This window comes from Emydura macquarii, unplaced genomic scaffold (assembly GCF_026122565.2).
Source record: "Emydura macquarii macquarii isolate MOO-44397 ecotype Brisbane River unplaced genomic scaffold, CSIRO-AGI_Emac_v2 contig_968, whole genome shotgun sequence".
Lineage (NCBI taxonomy): Eukaryota > Metazoa > Chordata > Testudines > Chelidae > Emydura > Emydura macquarii.
In genome coordinates this window covers 5,632,507-5,650,024 of record NW_027131105.1, presented here as the reverse complement: position 1 = coordinate 5,650,024, position 17,518 = coordinate 5,632,507, and the positions used below count along the sequence as shown (strand labels likewise).

General features: G+C 54.4%; 1 protein-coding gene across 1 annotated transcript in view; it reads left to right on the top strand.

The window, feature by feature from the left end:
* CDC42BPG (CDC42 binding protein kinase gamma) overlaps positions 1–17,518 on the top strand; it is a 52,707-nt gene extending 35,189 nt beyond the window's left edge. The window contains exons 20-36 of the mRNA XM_067543929.1: positions 965–1,017; positions 1,537–1,641; positions 1,951–2,019; positions 3,602–3,707; positions 4,046–4,179; positions 4,611–4,750; positions 7,784–7,865; positions 8,253–8,469; positions 8,874–8,936; positions 10,283–10,870; positions 11,551–11,648; positions 12,027–12,111; positions 13,106–13,226; positions 14,592–14,709; positions 15,157–15,271; positions 15,730–15,815; positions 17,453–17,518. Of these exons, the coding sequence (XP_067400030.1) occupies positions 965–1,017; positions 1,537–1,641; positions 1,951–2,019; positions 3,602–3,707; positions 4,046–4,179; positions 4,611–4,750; positions 7,784–7,865; positions 8,253–8,469; positions 8,874–8,936; positions 10,283–10,870; positions 11,551–11,648; positions 12,027–12,111; positions 13,106–13,226; positions 14,592–14,709; positions 15,157–15,271; positions 15,730–15,815; positions 17,453–17,518 (2,246 nt within the window). The remainder of the gene's footprint in view (positions 1–964; positions 1,018–1,536; positions 1,642–1,950; positions 2,020–3,601; positions 3,708–4,045; positions 4,180–4,610; positions 4,751–7,783; positions 7,866–8,252; positions 8,470–8,873; positions 8,937–10,282; positions 10,871–11,550; positions 11,649–12,026; positions 12,112–13,105; positions 13,227–14,591; positions 14,710–15,156; positions 15,272–15,729; positions 15,816–17,452) is intronic.

The following is a 17,518-nucleotide window of genomic DNA, read 5'->3' as shown; positions in this document are numbered from 1 at the left end:
TCAAGGGGAGCCCTGCCGTCCTGCCGGGTGCTACACAGCCCCCTCAGATGAGGTCAGGGAGCCCTCCCCTCCATGCCAGGGATGCCATGGCCTCCCCGACTGAGATCGGGGGAGTCCCTGTCCATCCTTCTTGGTGCTTCTCGGGCCCACCCTTGAATGAGGCAGGAGGCCCCCCCCCATTGTGACAGGTGTTCCATGGGCCTCCCTGACCAAGATCAGGGGCTTGGTGGTGCCGGGCACAGAACGGACCATGGTAAGAGACAGTCCTTGCCCCCAAGAGCTCCAGGCCTAAACAAGGAGTGAGGGGGTCATCAGAGGGACAGAGAGGAGAGGGGACTTGTCTAAGGTCACTGGCAGAGCCAGGAATAGAACCCAGGTGTCCTGCGCCCGCCTCAATAGGCCGCACAGCCCCGCTCAGCCACGGCTCTCCCTGGGAGACCTTGGGCAAGTCGCTGAGTCTCTCTGGCCTCAGCTTCCCCAGTTGTAAAGTGGAGAGAAGCCGGCCGTTGTCTGTCCAGCTCTGTGCAGCAGGGACTGTCTCTCTGTGTCTGCGATAACTGGCGGGGGGCTGCATGGAGGATTCCCCTTCCCAACCCAGTCTCATTTAGGGCCCACAGATGCTATTGCAATAATTCAGTGTTGGTGGGACAGACTTAGAAGCAGAAACTCCCGGTTCCCAGCCCTAACCAGCACGTCACGTTCTGTGTGACCTGCACAGTGTGGCTACTGTGTGTGTTTGTGTGTGTGCGTGCATACACCACTTCCCTCGCCTGGATGCAATGGGAACTTCTCCACCATGTGTCAAATCACCTGTACTTCTAGCAGCTAATGTGGGATTCTCCTTTAACACAGATAGGAAGGGTCTGGACTTTTGGGAGGGAGGAGCTGGGGTCCTCCCCTGGCCAGCGGCGGGTGGCTGCTGAGATGTTACAATGCTGTGTGTGAATCTTTCTCTTTCTTCTAGGCACAAAAAACCAGGGGCCACTGATTCCCTTCCTGTCGATCTGGAGTGCAGAGGTACGTCCATCAGGCTGGGGCTGGAGCAGGGCTGGCTGGGAGGCAGGGACCCTGGGTTCTAATCCGGCTCAGGGAGTCTAGGGAGTCTATCCCCAGTTCTGGGCAGGGAATGGTGTTTGTTGATTAGGGGCTGGAAGTCAGGACTCCTGGGTTCTATTCCTGGCTCAGGTCTCTCAAGACACTGACACAGGGGACTTTGTGCTTTAGCTGCGTGCACTGATGGTCCCACCCATCGGGGGGATTAACAGCCCCTTGATGCATATGGTGCCCTCTAGGGGTCAGCACTGGGGTGACTCTGGGGTCAGCACTGCCTGTGAGGGCACAGCGCCCCCTAGTGCTGCTCTGGGGTCAGCGCTGACAGCGAGGGATCAGAAACCACTACTGAGCTGCTACCCCATTCCCTCCAGTCTGCTGCCCCCTGGGGCCAGCAGTGACTCAGAGGGGAGAGCTCCCCCTGCTGCATTGCCTGACATGCCGCAGATGCCTGGTTGAGTTTGCACGGTGCTTTCTCCTTGGCAGAAGGATGCGATCAGTTTCGGGAGCTGCCCAGACACGCAGGAGAATCGGAGATTGACCGAGGAGGCCCAGCTGCGCCCGGAAGGGAGGAGAAGCCTCAAAGCCAATGTGAGTAGTAAATGCAAGCAGCTTTGCTGTGTGATGCCCCGATGAGGGGCACTGATGGAGGGGGTAGCTGATGGCTCCCCACGGCACAGACCAGCCCTGGGCAGTCTGTCCCCAGCTGTGGGCAGGGAGTGGGGGGTCTAGAGGTTAGAGCAGGATGGGGTTCGGAGGCAGGATGCCTGGGTTCTGTTCCCAGCTCTTCCCAGTCACTTACTCGTGGCTCCTTTTGAGATGTTTTCCCTCCCAGCTCTTGGCGCTGACTCTGCCCTCTCTCTCTCTCCCCTCGCTGCCCAATTCCTTGCATCGTCACAGCTGGTTCCGTCCAAACCCCCAGCAGTGGTGGCTGTTGCTGCAGAAGGAAGCGGCCCAGGCGCACTCAAGGTAACCCGGAGTTTGTGTGTTGTGGGGGGCCGTGGAGTGTTTGTATGTGGGGGTGTTTTAGTGGTGCGTGTTACAGCAGGGGGAAGGATGTCTGGAGGTAGGGCTACTGTGTTCTGTCCCCCGCTCTGGTGGGGGCGGGGTGTGTGTGTGTGTGGCTGGGAGCCAGAACTCAGCGTTGTGTAGGTGGCATTTCAGTGTGTTGGTTCTGTGTGCATGTGTGTTTTTGCTATCTGTTCATGGGAGGTTTGGTGTGTGCAAGTTTTCTCCATGTTTCGGAGGCACGTTTGTGGTCATGACATGGTTGTTTGTGCTTCTCCGTAAGCTCAGAATCGTCTTTGTTTCCACACTTAGCCAGATACTTTCTCAGTGTTTGGCTGGTGTGGCGGGGGGCTGAGTGGCTCGGTGCAGGCCCGAAAGTTGTGGGTTTCAGTCTTGCTCGATCTCACACAGACGGGCTGCCTCTGGTCCACCCAGCTCCAATGGGGTACCTGATCCATCAGGTCAGGGGAGCCCCGTGTGTTTGGATGTGGTGTTAGCCGCGTTGCTCTGGTGTGTACCATTGGCTTTGGAAACTGACGTGCCTTAACCACGTCAGCCTGATGAGCGCAAAGTGGCTCGGGGAGAACGTTGCTTTGGGTAGGCGTCTGTGATGGTGTGTGTGAGATACTTGCTGTACACGTATCTAGGCACCCTTGTGTCTGTGCATGTGGATATCAGAGAAACCCTCGCTTGCCCTCTCCTAGTGGCTTTGTGCAAGTGCGTGTGTGCTGTGAATCTGTGTTCCTATAGGCATGTATTTATGCCGTGGATTGTGTGGGTGTGTTTTTTCATGTGTTGTGTTGTGGGTGAGTGTGCATACGCTTGCCCATGTCAGATGAACCCTCTATATATTCAGTTGTCATGTGCGTTTTTTTTTCTGCACACATCACATTGTGTTGCATTTGCTTTGTGTGAATGCCTGTTGCATGGCAGGGATGTGCATGTGTGTACATGTCATGTAAATCCCCGTCTTTTCACTGATATTGCATTTTTTTCTGCATGTGTTATGGTGAATGTGTGTATTTAGTATGTCTTGGGTGTGTGGTATGTATGTCTTACAGGTGTGCTGTGCACATATGGTGTGTTCTCTGCATTGGTATGTTGTGAGCAAGAATGTGTATGTCTGTGAGTTGTATGCTGTGAGCATGGTGATGTGGTGTGTGCGTCTGATGTATGTATGATGTATTCTTCTTGTATACACGTATGATGTGTGTGTATATATATCTATGCTGTGAGCATGGATGTATCTAGGTGTGCATACGTCTGCTGTGAGCATGGGGGTGTGGTGTGGGCGTCTGTGCTCTGAGTGTGGGTATGGATGTGCTGTGTATAGATGTTTTCTATGAATGTGGGTGGTTAGTGTGTGGTATCTACCTTTGTGTGTGTGTGTGTAGTGCATTGTGTATGTCTGTGTATGTGGTGTGGTGTGTGCGTACACACATCAGACAAACGCCCGACAAACCCAGTGTCACTGGCTTCCGGAAATCCCTCCCCCACAACAGATGGAAACCCCTTTTTGTTGTCTCTCCCCCCCCGTTTCCAGCCCAAATCTCACAGCTTCAAGATGCGGAGCTTCACTGTGCCCACCAAATGCATGCGCTGCACCGCGCTGATGGTAGGGCTGCTGCGCCAGGGCTACGCCTGCGAGGGTGAGTGCGGGCCGGGGGCGGGCTCTGCCCCTTGCGGGGGATTGGGGTAGGGCCCCGTTGCAACTGCTTCCCTAAGGCGAATTCCTGACTGGGACTAAGCCCTGGAGCTAGAACCCGGGTTGCCAGCCAGGCTGGGCACTGAGGGCTGGGCCATGGGGCTGGTACCCAGGTCGTCTACCGGGCAGGGCACTGGCACCTGGGTCTCCTATCAGGCAGGGCTGGCTGTTGGGCCCTGGGGCTGGTACCTAGGTCTCCGGCCCCTCCCCCTGTGTCAGGTGCCTTTCAGAGTCCAATCCCCTCCACTCACTCATGCCCCACATCCTGGCTTCTCCTTGTAGCTTGTAACTACGCCTGCCATGTGTCCTGCGCTGGGGGCACTGCCATCTGCCCCACACCTCCTGAACAGCTGCGGAAAACCATGGGGGTCAACCCGGTGACTGGGACGGGCACAGCATTTGAGGGGTATCTGTCGGTAAGTCCCCCCACCCTCAGCAGGTGCCCAGTGTCAGCCGGGCTTTTGTCTGATGTGCCGTAACATGACAGAGGAAATTCCAGGAGCACCTTTCCCATGATCTTCTTGGCTGTTGCGAATGTGGTTAAAGCAGGAGCACAGAAGTCAGGACTCCTGGGTCCGATCTCCAGCTCTGGGAGGAGAGTGGGGGCTAGTGGGTTAGACCAAGAGGGCTGGGAGTTGGGACTCCTGAGTTTTATCCCCAGCTGGGCCACTGACTCGCTGTGTGACCTTGGGTAACTCGCCTGCACTGTGGGAGCTGAGGCAGAGTCAAGCCCTGATGGGTGCTATTTGCTCCCGGGATGGAGGCGGGAGGGCAGTGGTAGGCCAAATCTTCCTGTGACCAGCAGGGTTGTAACTCCTGCTAATGTCTGTCTCCTCCTGCCCTGCAGGTGCCGAAGCCAGCAGGGGTGAAGAAGGGCTGGCAGAGGGCATTCGTCATCGTCAGCGACTTCAAACTCTTCCTGTATGACGTACTAGAAGGCCGGGGCTCCCAGTGCGGCGTCAACGTCATGCAGGTCGTGGATATGAGGTAGGGAGGGGCACGACCGGTCCCCTGCGAAACGCAGGGAAAGGGGACCCAAGGAGCGCCATATTGGTCGGACCACTGGGCCCACCTAGCCTTGTATCCTTCCTCTCTATCATCGCAGATCAGACCCACGGGCCCAGCCACCCTGGGCTCCCCTCAGCCTCTGCTCCCCCACATCAGACCACAGGACCGAGCCCCCTTGCTCAACCACCCTTCCTGCAGCAAAACGCCCCTAGTGCCCCACTGGGTTTGCCACCTGTCCGGATACAGATCACTGTTAAGTGGGTTGTTGCGTTGTCTGTTTTCCTCCCCAGAGCCTGCTGTTGTAGGTTGTGATTCTGATATCCGGGCAAGAAACTTCCGGTCCCTCCGGGTTTCCAGTTGTATGAGCTTTATTAACGAAACCGAGTAACGAAGCAAAAACAACGAAATAAAATAACACACATGAACGGATCGAGTGGGTTGATACAAAATCAACAGAAGTATCAGATTAATTAAACCATATTCATAGACAATAAGGCCAGAAGGGACCATTGTGATCCCCTGGTCTGACCTCCAGTATAACTCAGGCCGTCGGACATCCCTCAACTAATTCCTGTTTGAACTAGAGGAAATCTGGTAGAAAAACATCCCATCTCCATTTTAAAATGGCCAGGGATGGAGAATCCATCACACCCATAGGTGAAGTGTTTCAATAGTGAATTCCTCTCCCGGTGAAAAATGTGCACCTTCTTTCTAGTCTGAATTTGTCTAGCTTCAACTTCCAGCCACTGGATCTTGTTAGACCTTTCTCTGCTAGACTGAAGAGCCCTCTGTTACCGGATTTCTGTTCCCTGTGTAGGGACCTATAGACCGGGATCAAGGCATCCCTCAACCTTCTCTTTGGTAAACTAACCAGCTTGAGCTCCTGGAGCCTCTCACTATAAGGCAGGTTTTCCAACCCTTTAATCCTCCTCATGGCTCTTTTCTGACCCCTCTTGAGTTTATCAACATCCTGCTTGAGTTGTGGGCCCCTGACCTGGGCAGGGTATTCCAGCAGTGGTTGCACCAGTGCCAGCTACAGAGGTAACAGAGCCTCCCTGCTCCGAGTCAAGATTTCCATGTTGCAAATAAACCGGCAATTCTTGAGAAGCATTGTCCTATACATGAGAAGAGCAGCAGGCTCGTTTAGCTGTCAGCCCCTTAGCGGCAGGGCTTTACCCGTTCCAGTGCCACTTGACACACGTGTATGCCGGTTGAATGGCTCATCTTGGGAGGGTCAGATCAGTTCAGGTTGAAGCGAAAGCTGAGACTACGCTCTGATGTAGCAGTTGGAGGACGCTTGCCTGCTAATCTCTCCAAGCCAACAGGGCTGAGTACAAAGGGGCCAGCTGGGGAGAAGCTGACTGAAGGCTGCAGCTGGCCTGAATTGTAACCCTGCTCCAGGAGGAGAACTGGTGGCTGCCGAAGATGGGATAGGAGGCTAGTCAGCGTTCGGCCCAGGGGCAGGAGGAGGGCTGGGCTTGAGGGGCGAATGAGGAGGTTATCGTATCTTGTTCTCGGTAGCTGCGTCTGAGTGAGGGACTGCAAGCACCGTGAGGGAGCTGAGGGCTGCATGCCTGCCAGGCCACAAGGGGAAGTGCTTGAGGATGGTGCCCTGGCACACTTAAGGCACGTCTACATTGCACGCTCCTTACAGCAGCATGTATGTGCACGATGCACCCCCAGCACAGGTATAAATAGCGGTGTGGACGGTGAGGTCCTGCTTCGGTGAGTAAAGACGTAGCTGGACCCTGTGGGTGCTACTCGGGTATATACCCTCCACGGCCGTCTAGTCACCCAAGCCGTGCCTCCCACACCTCCACTGCTATTTTTAGCACTGTAGTGTCCTGCTGCCTCCCCACTCCTGGAGCCCTTCCCCACTGCAGGGAAACACTCAGGCAGCGGGGAAAGGCTCCGGCAGTGGGGAAAGGCTCCAGCAGCTCCCCCCTGCCAGAGCCTTTCACCGACACGGACAGCTGTGTCCTGCAGTGTGAACGCTGCCTGCTTTTCCCTGCGGCGTGTAGCTATACATACCCTATATGCCGCCACCAGTGGTGTGCCGTGTTAGACATAGCCTCTCATATGACACTCCTATGTCGCATTATAATTCAAGATAACCTAATTTGTCATGCCTAATGTTTTCATTAAGAATACAAGTGAAAACGATGTCATTTATCTGGGTTAAAAATTGGATCAGGTTGAAAATTTTCCAGTGGAATGTTTGTCCAACGGAAAATGCTGCCACTTCCCAGGGGGACGTGTGGAAGTCGACACAATCTCGTTAGTGGGGGTGGGGGAATGATACGTCCGTAAGGTCGGAACATTCTATTTTGACATTTTTGGAACGTAACATTTCAACCTTTAGTTTTGAAACCACTAGTTGTTTAAAAATTAATGTCTAAAAACAAGAAGTCAAAATCAAAACGTTTTGATTTTTTTAAACTAAATTTTTTTTGAAGATTTTTTTATAACCAACAGAGCATGTTCCTTTCCCCAATATTATTCCACTTTCAGCAAATAGCAGCAGAACCCAATGGCAAAGCATGTGCCTCATCTCCATTGAGGATAAAAGCCTTCTACTGCTACCAGTTACTTTAATCTGACCAAGAAAGGCAGAACAAGAACCAATGGCAGAAAGTTATAGCCAGACGAATTAGAAAAAAGCCACGTTTTCCCCCCACGGTGTGGGTGCTTAACCATTAGAACAAACTCCCAAGGAAAGTGGTGGATTCTCCACCTCCGAATGTCTTCTGATCCAGACTGGCTGCCTTCCTGGAAGAGATCCACAAGTGACGGGGCTCAATAGCGGGGTAACTGGGTGATATTCTCTGGCTTGTGCTGCACAGGCGGTCAGACTAGATGATCTAATGCTCCCTTCTAGCCTTAAAATCTGTGACTCTAGCAAGCAAATCTCCATGCCTCTCCTTTCCCAGGCCTTGTGGGGGCAGAGCAGCTGGCTCTGTGGTGAGGATGCTGTACTGCTTGGTGCTGACACTTCTCGTCTTCTCTTTAAAGGGATGAACAGTTCTCGGTGACGGCGGTTCTGGCCTCGGACGTCATCCACGCCAGCACCAAGGACGTGCCTTGCATATTCCGGGTGGGTAGCGGATGCCAGACGTACAATCGTGTGTGTGTCTCGGGGCCAGAGCTGGAATTGTGTCACTCCAGCCTGTGTCAAGTGACTAAGTTTGGCAAGTTCCATCTTGGTCCATCTTGTGCATTGGACCCTTCTCACAGCGAGCTAGTGCGCCTCGGTCAGCCCACTGGGCCTAGGAGCTCGGCCAGCTCCACTGCATTTACACCAGGAGTGACTGACATCAAAATCCAGCTCTGATGCCCCTGCAGTCAGCAGGTGGCTCTGTATTGACCCCAGGGGAGCTGAGACCCAAATCAGGCCCTGACCCCACTGCAGTTGACCCCGGAATCCAGCCCCAAACATCTGCATCTTTTTGAACAACGCTAAGCTGCCCTTCCCTCTCCTCAGGTCACCTCCTCCCAGCTGGCCGTGCCCCCCACCACCAGCTCCCTGCTGCTGCTCGCTGACAGTGAGGCGGAGATGAAGCAGTGGGTGCAGGTGCTGATGGAGCTGCACCGGATCCTACAGGAGAACCAGCACCACGACCGCTCCGTCTACATCCTCAAGGAGGCCTATGACAACGGCCTGCCGCTCATACCACAGGCCCTCTCCGCTGCCGTCATTGGTGAGCTGGCACCGGAGGCAAGGGCTGTGGAGTCTGCCGGGCTGGGGGAGGGGTTGGGAGCCAGGACTCCTGGGTTCTCTCCCAGCTCTGGGAGGGGCAGTGGGATCTAGTAGGTTGGAGCAGCGGGGAAGGGGGTTAGGAGTCAGGACTCCTGGATTCTATTTCCTGCTCTTTCACTGACTTCTATAACTTTGGACAAGTCCCTGCGCCTGTCGGTGCCTCAGTTTCCCCCTTTTGTAAAATGAAGAATAATAAAATTCCCCGGCTTCCCAGGGGGTGTCGTGATTGGAGCAATGTCTGAGAGCAGCCAGGGCCCATAGGGAGGAGCCAGCTGGCCTGTGCAGCCTAGGCTTTCCCATGTCCTGGCTGCCTCACTCTGACCCTTGCCCCTGGCCTGTTTGCAGACCGGGAGCGGATCGCGCTGGGAACCGAAGAGGGGTTGTTTGTGATTCACCTGCACACCAACGGTAAGAGCTGTAATGGGATGAGTTCACAGGCATATGGCCAGGGGGGGGATTGACACACGCTTACAACTGGGCTGGTCCGTGGGCCAGCACAGGGAAGAGCTGGCTTGCCAAACCTGGCACTAGTTAAGGCTCTGGGTCATATTCTGATCTCAGTTACACCCAGGTGTAAATCTGGAGCAGCCCCAGAGAAATCCTTGAGGCAGACTTTGGATTTTAGTGATAATATCTGATATATAAACAGCTAGTAAATCTGGTGTAGCTGCATTGAGGTCAGAGGATTTAGGAGCACATTTTGATGTTGGTTACAAACTGGAGTAAGTCCACTAAATCATTCTGATATATAAATAATCTGTAATGAACAAGGGTGCATTTTGGGTGTGAGTCAGATTCCGTTAAACCTGGTGTGAATCTGGAGTAACTCCACTAAATGAATTGGGTTTAGGGACCATATTCTGATTTCAATTATATATGGTTTAAATCTGGAGTAGCTCATTTTGAGATAACAGATTCTGGTCTCTGGTACACATTGGTCTAAATCAGGAGTGGCTTCACTGAAATCATTGGTATAAATCCGGAGTGACTCCACTGACTTCACCGGACTCAGAACTGCATTCTGATCACAGGTTACACGTTGTCTGAAGTAGCTGCAGTCAAGTTATTGAGCCAGGTTCCAGTCTTGGTTACAAACCTGGTGTAAATCTGGAGAAGCTGCACTGAAGTCACTGGTATATATTCTGATTTCAGTTACACGCTGGAGTAAATCTGGAGTAATCCATTTTAGTTGGTTAAACCAGATGCTGGTCTCCCTTAAATGCTGGCACAAATCAAGATTAACTGCACAGAAGTCAGTTATTCGCTGATTTAATTTTGGAGCATTGGGTCACACCGTGACATTGCGCATAATCCCAATATAATAACTCCACCAAGCAAAGATCTGGTCTCTTTTATGAACTGGTGTAAATCTAGAGTCGCTTATGGAGTCACTCCAAGTTTACACCAGTTTGTAACTCAACAAAAGTCCACCGAGCCAGATTCTGATCTAGGTTACAAATCACGGTAAAGGCAGAGTTGCTCGTGGAGTTAATCAGGGTCACTCCAGGTTTACACCTGTTTGTAACTCCGCAGAAGTCCGCCGAGCCAGAGTCTGATCTCGGTTACAAACCAGTGTGACTCCTTGAGCTATTCTGGATTTAATCAGGGGTCACTCCAAATTTACACCGGTGAGTAGCTGAGATAAGTATCTCCCTTCCCACCACTCCAGTGCAGCCTCCGTAGCGCTCTGGCAATGCAGCCCACCTGTGACTGTACATCTCTGACTCTCATCTCTGGTCTGTCTCGCTTGGCAGAGGTGTTCCAGCTGGGCGACTGCCGGCGGGTCCAGCTCCTCCTGGTCTCCCCACAGGCCCAGGTGCTCTCTGTCCTGTGCGGCAGGAACCACAGCGTGCGCCTCTTCTCCTGGGCCGAGCTGGAAACGCCGGAGTCCCCGGGGACCAAGATTGCCGAGACCAAGAACTGCCAGGCCATGGTGTCGGGGCTGATCTGCCGGGGCACCACCTCCGTGCTGTGTGTGGCCTCCAAGCGCCAGGTGCTGTGCTACCAGCTCACCCCTTCTCGGCCCCCCTCCCGGCGCATCAAGGAGATCCAGGCCCAGGGCTACGTGCAGTGCTTGGACATCATGGGAGACCGGCTCTGTGTCGGCTACCCCTCGGGCTTCTCCCTCTATCACCTGCTGAACGAGGGGGCGCCTGTCCACCTGCCCCACCTCGAGGATCCCCGCGGAGCAGCCGTGGCCCAGATGGAAGCCCTGCGGGCCGTGGAGGTCAGCCTGAGCGAGCTGATCCTGTGCTTCAGCGGGCTGGGGCTCTACGTGGACGGGCAAGGCCGGAGGACACGGCAACAGGAGCTGATGTGGCCGGCGACCCCCCTGAGCTGCTGTGAGTGGCGCCACCCTGGAGCCTGTGCGGGTCACGGGAGGTTGGGGGAAGGCAGGGGCAGATGGGGGCTGAAAGAGCTCCATTCTCTCCAGCAGGGAGCAGCAAACACCCCGTCACTAGAACTTGCTGCCCCAGCTCAGATCCGTGGGCCCATCTAGCCCAGCATCCCATCTCTGATGTTGGCCAGCACCAGATGCTTCGAAAGAAGCTGCCAGAAACGCCACTGTGGGCACCACAGACCAGTCTCCTGCATCCCCTTAGCACTTGGCTGATGCCCTGGACTGTGGGGATGTATGCCACCTATAAGCGTCGCAGCTCTTCAGCTAGATCCCTGCCCACCACGCTCATCCACACAGACATCTACCTACTTAAAGCACTTTTGGCTGGGTATCCTCATGTGGCAAGGAGTCCCACTGGTTACCACACCATCTCAGTTTCAAATGGGCTGGCTTGGCTGTCTCTCCCGCTGTCCCCAGACCCTCGTACATTGTGAGAGAGGGAAGGATAAAACATTGGCTCTATTTTCACACGTAATTCTTTCGTAGCCATCTGGTCAGGCGAATCTAGCACTGCCTATGTGAGCTCTGGTGCCCTCTAGTGGCACCCACGGGAACCGACAGCGGCACTGGCTGGGATTTGCATGCGGGTTTAACGTGCCTGTGGTTTCTCTGCTGTCCTAGGCTACAGCGCCCCCTACCTGAGCGTGTTCAGCGAGAATGCCCTGGATGTGTTTGATGTGCGGAAGGCCGAATGGATACAGACCATCCCTCTGAAGAAGGCGAGGCATTTAGGAGAAACCGAGCCCCGCACCCCAGGGTTTAGCCACGGCAGGGGTGAATGTGGGACGGCTCAACCAATGAAGCGCAGCAGAACTTTTCTTTGTTCATTCCGATTTATTGTAATGGGGCTGGGAGTCAGGACTCCTAGATTATATTTCCAGTGGGGTCCAACAATTGGGAAAGGTCATGCTGGGATCCTGGACTCCTGGGTTCTCTTTTTGGCTCTGCCACCACTTCGCTGTTTGAAATTGGGCCCTTCCCGTAATCTCCCTGGGCCTCAGCTTAGGGGGCTGGCAATGACCTGCCTCCCAGGGGCCTGACAAATAGCTCCCTGGGAACAGCGGTTCTCTCCAAATGACTCTCGCTCTCTTACTCAGGTGCGGTCCCTGAACTCCGAGGGCTCCCTCTGCACTTACGGCAGTGAGAAGGTGCGCCTCACCTATCTCAGGAACAAATCTGCAGGTAACCACCCAGCCCCGCCCTGCTCCCTCCTGCAGGTTGTGCAGTCAAAATGCTGGGGTGGGGGGGGGCTCAGCTGGACAACACCCCAGAGCGGCTTCTGCTCTCTTTTACACTGACCTCAATGTGGACTAGAGCCATTGAAGTCCATGGAGTTACTCTGGATGGCTACCATTGTACTAGCTACAGGCACTGGCTGCTGTCTCAGGTGGATACCAGGCTATGTGGGCTCACGGCTCGGTTCTGGTTCCGGCAGTGCATCTGGGATAAGAATCTTACTGCCGTCTAGAAGTCCAAACAGCAAATATTAGTGACATTATCGTAGCAGTATTATGGCTGCTCCATTAGGATCCCAATATGGTGGGCACATGATTAAAAGTATTACAGTAGCACCTAGAGGAACCAGGGCCCCATTATTTGCTTTCTATTATTAGTAGCTTTGTGGTAGCGTCTAGCAGTGCCAGCTGAGATTGGGGCCTCATTAGTAACTAGTGTAGCCAGGATGCAAAACCAGGCTCTGAAGAATCCCTAGCCTCTGTTTGCCAGAGGCTGGGAATGGCCGACAGGATGGATCACTTGATGATTGCCCTGTTCTGTTCATTCCCTCTGAAGCGCCTGGCATTGGCCACTGTGGGAAGACGGGATGCTAAGCTAGATGGACCATTGGTCCGACCCAGTGTGGCCGTTCTTGTGTTCTACGTGGCACCAACTGAGATCAGGGGCCCCTTGTTGTGCAGAGCGCTGCACGGGGAGAGACCGTCCTTGCCCCAAAGGGCTCATGGTCTGAATGGACACAGCTGGGCGGGGAAACAGAGGTGCAGAGAGCAGGAGGGGCTAGCCCCAGGTCAATGGCAGGGTCAGGAATAGAACCCAGGAGGCCTGACTCCTGCTCCAGTGCCCCATGCCACTGGCCCAGGAGACAGACACCTAGTGGCTGAATGGTGTAACTGCAAGTAGAGTCATCTTGGCACTCTCTCGTTTTGCTCCTCTGCTCCAGACCAGGACGAGTTCAATGTTCCCAAGACCACAGACAACAGCCGGCGACAGCTGGTGAGGACCAAGAACAAGCGGAAATTCTCCTTCCGTATATCAGCAGAGGAGCGACAGCAGCAGAGGAGGTGAGGCCAGGGCTGGGGGGACGAGTGTGTGGCCTGAACTACCCTCCTGGCCTCACCCGGATGCCTGGAGGTTGACAGAGGCTTGTCATTCCAGCCTAATTAGCGTGCTGCACATGCTATTTGTATTCATGGGCGTACTGTATGTATCGCAGTAGAGCCTGTAGGCCACAGCCTAGAGGGGGTCCCCGAGTGGTGTGCGTGGCGTTAGAATGATTACGGTAGTGCCTAGAGCCTCCGGCCCCGGTGGGGGTCCCATCGTGGTGTACGTGTTGCTAAAGACCTAGACCAAGGCCGAGAGCTCAGGTTAGGGGGTCCCATCCTGCCGGGCGCTTACACGGACATGGATGCAGACGGTTGCTGCCCTGAAGAGCTCTCTGTCTGAGCAGACAAGCTGGCGATGTTACAGAGGGGGAAACGGAGGCACCGAAAGGGGAAAGCGACTTGTGCACGATCACATAGTGTGGCAGAGCCAGGAATTGAACCTTGGTCTTCTGCATCCGTGGCCAACACCTTAAGTCCAGTGGCAGAGCTAATGGAGGAAGGGGCTGCCCCGCTCCCCCCGGCAGCCCTCCGGTGTTTGGGTGGTGCCTTTCCGAGCGCGTTACGCGGCTGACAAACGGAGGAGTCCGACGTGAATTTTCACACGGCTGAAGAGCGAGCCCTGCCCCACACTCACCCCGTGGTGCCGGCTCCTGTCCAGCGAGGCTATGCCCGGCTCCTGCGATCGGAGCACAGGGCCGTGCCGTGTCACAACACCATGCGCTCACATTTGGCCCAGCTGCCCCTCTGCCACGCTGAAGAGGCGGCTGGGCCAAACCCAGGTGGGGCTGTGACCCCGTGTGCCGAGACACAAGATCAGGATGGGGAGCTGGGCCCAGCCTCATGGGACTGGAGCCCCCATGGCCTGACCTCGCTCTCCAGCTCCCCACCACCGACCAAATGCCCCCTGCAAAACCTGGCTCCAGCGCGGCTTATGCTGCTGGATCTCCCTGAATCTGGGTGTTTCCGTGTCTGTCTGTGCGCGCGCGCGCGGGCGGGAGGGGGAAGGAATACATCTGCATGTCCTCTGTGTGTCCCTGTGTAGCCGAGTGCATTTGTGTGTGTATATACACAAAAGGACACAAGTACAAAAAAGGGACACCCATGCACACACAGAGGGGGACGTGCATTTGCAAGTGTGCATGGGTGTCCCTTTTTGTATTTGTGTCCTTTTGTGTGTCCACATCTGTATGTAAGCACATCCTCCCATGTCTGTCTGTCCAAGCGGGACCCCCCCGTGTGTCTGGCTGTGCCCTGCTGGTGGCGCAGAGCCCACGGTCAGGGCACTCTCCAGCTATTCCCTGCTCCTCTCTGTCCCCCCTGCAGGGAGATGATGCGAGACCCCAGCGTGAGGTCGAAGCTCATTTCCGGCCCAACCAACTTCAACCACCTGGTGCACGTGGGGCCGGGCGATGGGCAGCATCGGCTGCAGGACCTGCCCACGGTGAGTCCCGAGGGGGTGGTGACACGGCCAGTGAGATTGCTGCCCACGCCCAGGTTGGAGGTGAAGCTACAACCAGCCCTAGGTTTGCAGAGCGGGCGGGATCTTCTGCCGACGTGTCGTTTAGCCACATCTAGGCCTCGTGGTCGCAAGAGACCCTACAATAACAAACCAGTCTGGGTGAGCTGGAGCAACCCTACAATAACAAACTAGCCTTTGCAGGGGTGACCCTACAGTAACCTTATAGTAACAAACGGCCCTTGGCTTGACGGTGTCGCCCTTTAAAGGGATCATCTATAAATAAACAGGGAGGGGGTGGGTGTGTGGGGGAAGGGGCGACCGGTTCCCCCCTCCTTGTGCTCTCCTAGCTGATGTCCCCATGCGGAGCCGGGCTCCCTCCCTCTCGGCCCTTTATGTGCCGTTGAGCTCTACGCTGACTGTCTCTCGCAGGCCCAGGAGGAGAAGAGACGGGAGTCACAGGCCAAGCTGCGTCGGCGCAGCTTCACCGAGATCCGGCGCCCCTCATCCTCGGGCAGCGACACCGCCCTGGGGGACTCTGCATCTGGTAAAGGGATCCCACAATTGGAGGGGGAATGAATCAGGGAGGCAAACACCTCTTGAGTCCAGAGTGGAATTACTCCCTCAGGGGATAGTCACTCCTGTAAGACAATCTGTGCTTCTTTGCTCTAACCATTGGGTGTTGCTGCCTCTCCACACATCCTGAATCCCCTCAGGCCACATACAGGACCCAGAACTGCAATGGGACTCTGAGCCTTTTAGAACAGGACAAGGATTCCTAGGGGCTGGAGTGGGAGGCATGGGGAACCAGGACTCCTGGGTCCTATTCCCAGCTCTGGGTGGGAAATGGGGTCTAGTGGTTAGAGCAGGGTAGGCAGCTGGGAGTCGGGCTCCTGGGATCTATCCCTGGCTGTGCTTAGGATTTAGGACCCAGGCTGGTGGTGGTCCCAGATTCCCTGTGCAGTAGCTGGGAAGGTTTGACCATGACTCTCTGTCCCCTTGCAGTGAAGCGTAAATCGGGCAGCTCCATCTCTGATGACTCCTTCACCTCCCCACAGGGCCTGTTCACAGGCCCTGACATGCTGACGGAGGTAAGAGACCCCAAGCAGCCAGAACTGACCAATACCCTCAGTGTCACCCTACTGAGAGCTCAAGGGGGTGTACCCTAATGCTTCAAGCTGGTTTAGTGGTTAGAGCACTGGGCTGGGAGTCAGGACCGCTGGGTTGTATTCCTGGTTCTGCTGCTGACCTGCTGTCTGGGCAAGTCCCTTCCTTGCTCGGAGCCTCAGTTCTCCTCTGACCCTTTGTCACCTCAGACTGAGCAACGCACAGCACGACGGGGCCCTGATCTCAGGGCGGGCCTCTAGGTGCTTCTCTCGTACTGTTCATAACGCCCACACCCTAATGGGATCCCGATTTGAATTGGGGCCTCCAGGTGATACTATTAATAACGTGTATGTTGCATGGAGCCCCCATCTCAGCTGAGTATGGTAATGTTACTGATACAGTGCACGCCACAATCTCCATCGCGGGCCTCTCGACGCTACCATAATCATAAAAATGTCAAGGTGGAAAGGACCTCGAGAGGTCATCTAGTCCACCCCCCTGCACGGAGGCAGGACCAAATAAGCCCAGACCATCCCTGACAGGTCTTTGTCCAACCCGTTCTTAAAAACCCCCAATCAGAGCGATTCCAGAGCATACCCACCCTTACAGTTAGGAAAGTTTTCCTAATATCTAACCTAACTCTCCCTTGCTGCAGATTAAGCCGATCACTCCTACTCCTACCTTCCGTGGACATATTCCACGTTCTGTGGAGAACAATTGATCACGGTCTCTTTATAACAGCCCTTAGCAGATCAGATTCCACCCCAGTCGTCTTTTCTCAAGACTAAACGTGCTTACGTTTTTAACCTTTCTTCATCGGTCAGGTGTTCTAAACCGTTTATCATGTTTGTTGCTCTCCTCTGAACTCGCTCCAATTTGTTTACGTCTTTCGTAAAGCGTGGCACCCAGAACTGGACACAGCGCTCCAGCTGAGGCCTTTGTAGAGCCATGTAGAGTGAGACAATAAGCTCCTGTGTCTTACATATGAGACTGCTGTCGATAAACCCAGAATATTAGCCTTTTTCATAACTGCATCACATTGTGGAATTATATTCAAGTTGTGATCCACTAGATCACCCAGATCCTTTCCCACAGTACCACCCGGCTATCCAGTTTTTCCCCATTTGGTATTTGTGCATTTGATTTTTTTCTTCCTAAGCATAGTACTTTGCACTTACCTTTACTGAAGTTCATCTTACTGATTTCAGCCCAGTTCTCCAATTTATCCAGGTTATTTTGAATTCTAACCCTGACCTCCAAAGCGCTAGCAACCCCTCCCAGTCTTCCACAAGTTTTATAAGCATATCTGAGGGTGAATTTTGTCAGGCCCTGCATACTTGAATACATCTAACTTAGCTAAATATTCTTTAACATGTTCTCTCCCTATTTTGGCTTGTGTTACTTCCCCCTTGTGTTGAGTAGCTGGTCACCATTCACCTTTGAAGCAAACAGTAATACTAACCCTAAAAATGTGGATGCTGGCTGGGGCTTTGATTTTGGTTGGCGCCTCTAGGTGCTACTGTAACCACATGGTAATTATCCCAGGCTGCCCTGCTGTTGCCCGCTCCTTGCTTTTGCCAGCCCTCCCTCCACCTTTTAACTCTCATTTCTCTTGTTGCAGATCTCTGATCAGACCCGCAGCCTCCACCTTTCCATCAGCTCCAGCCAGGGGAGCTCCAGTTCTTAA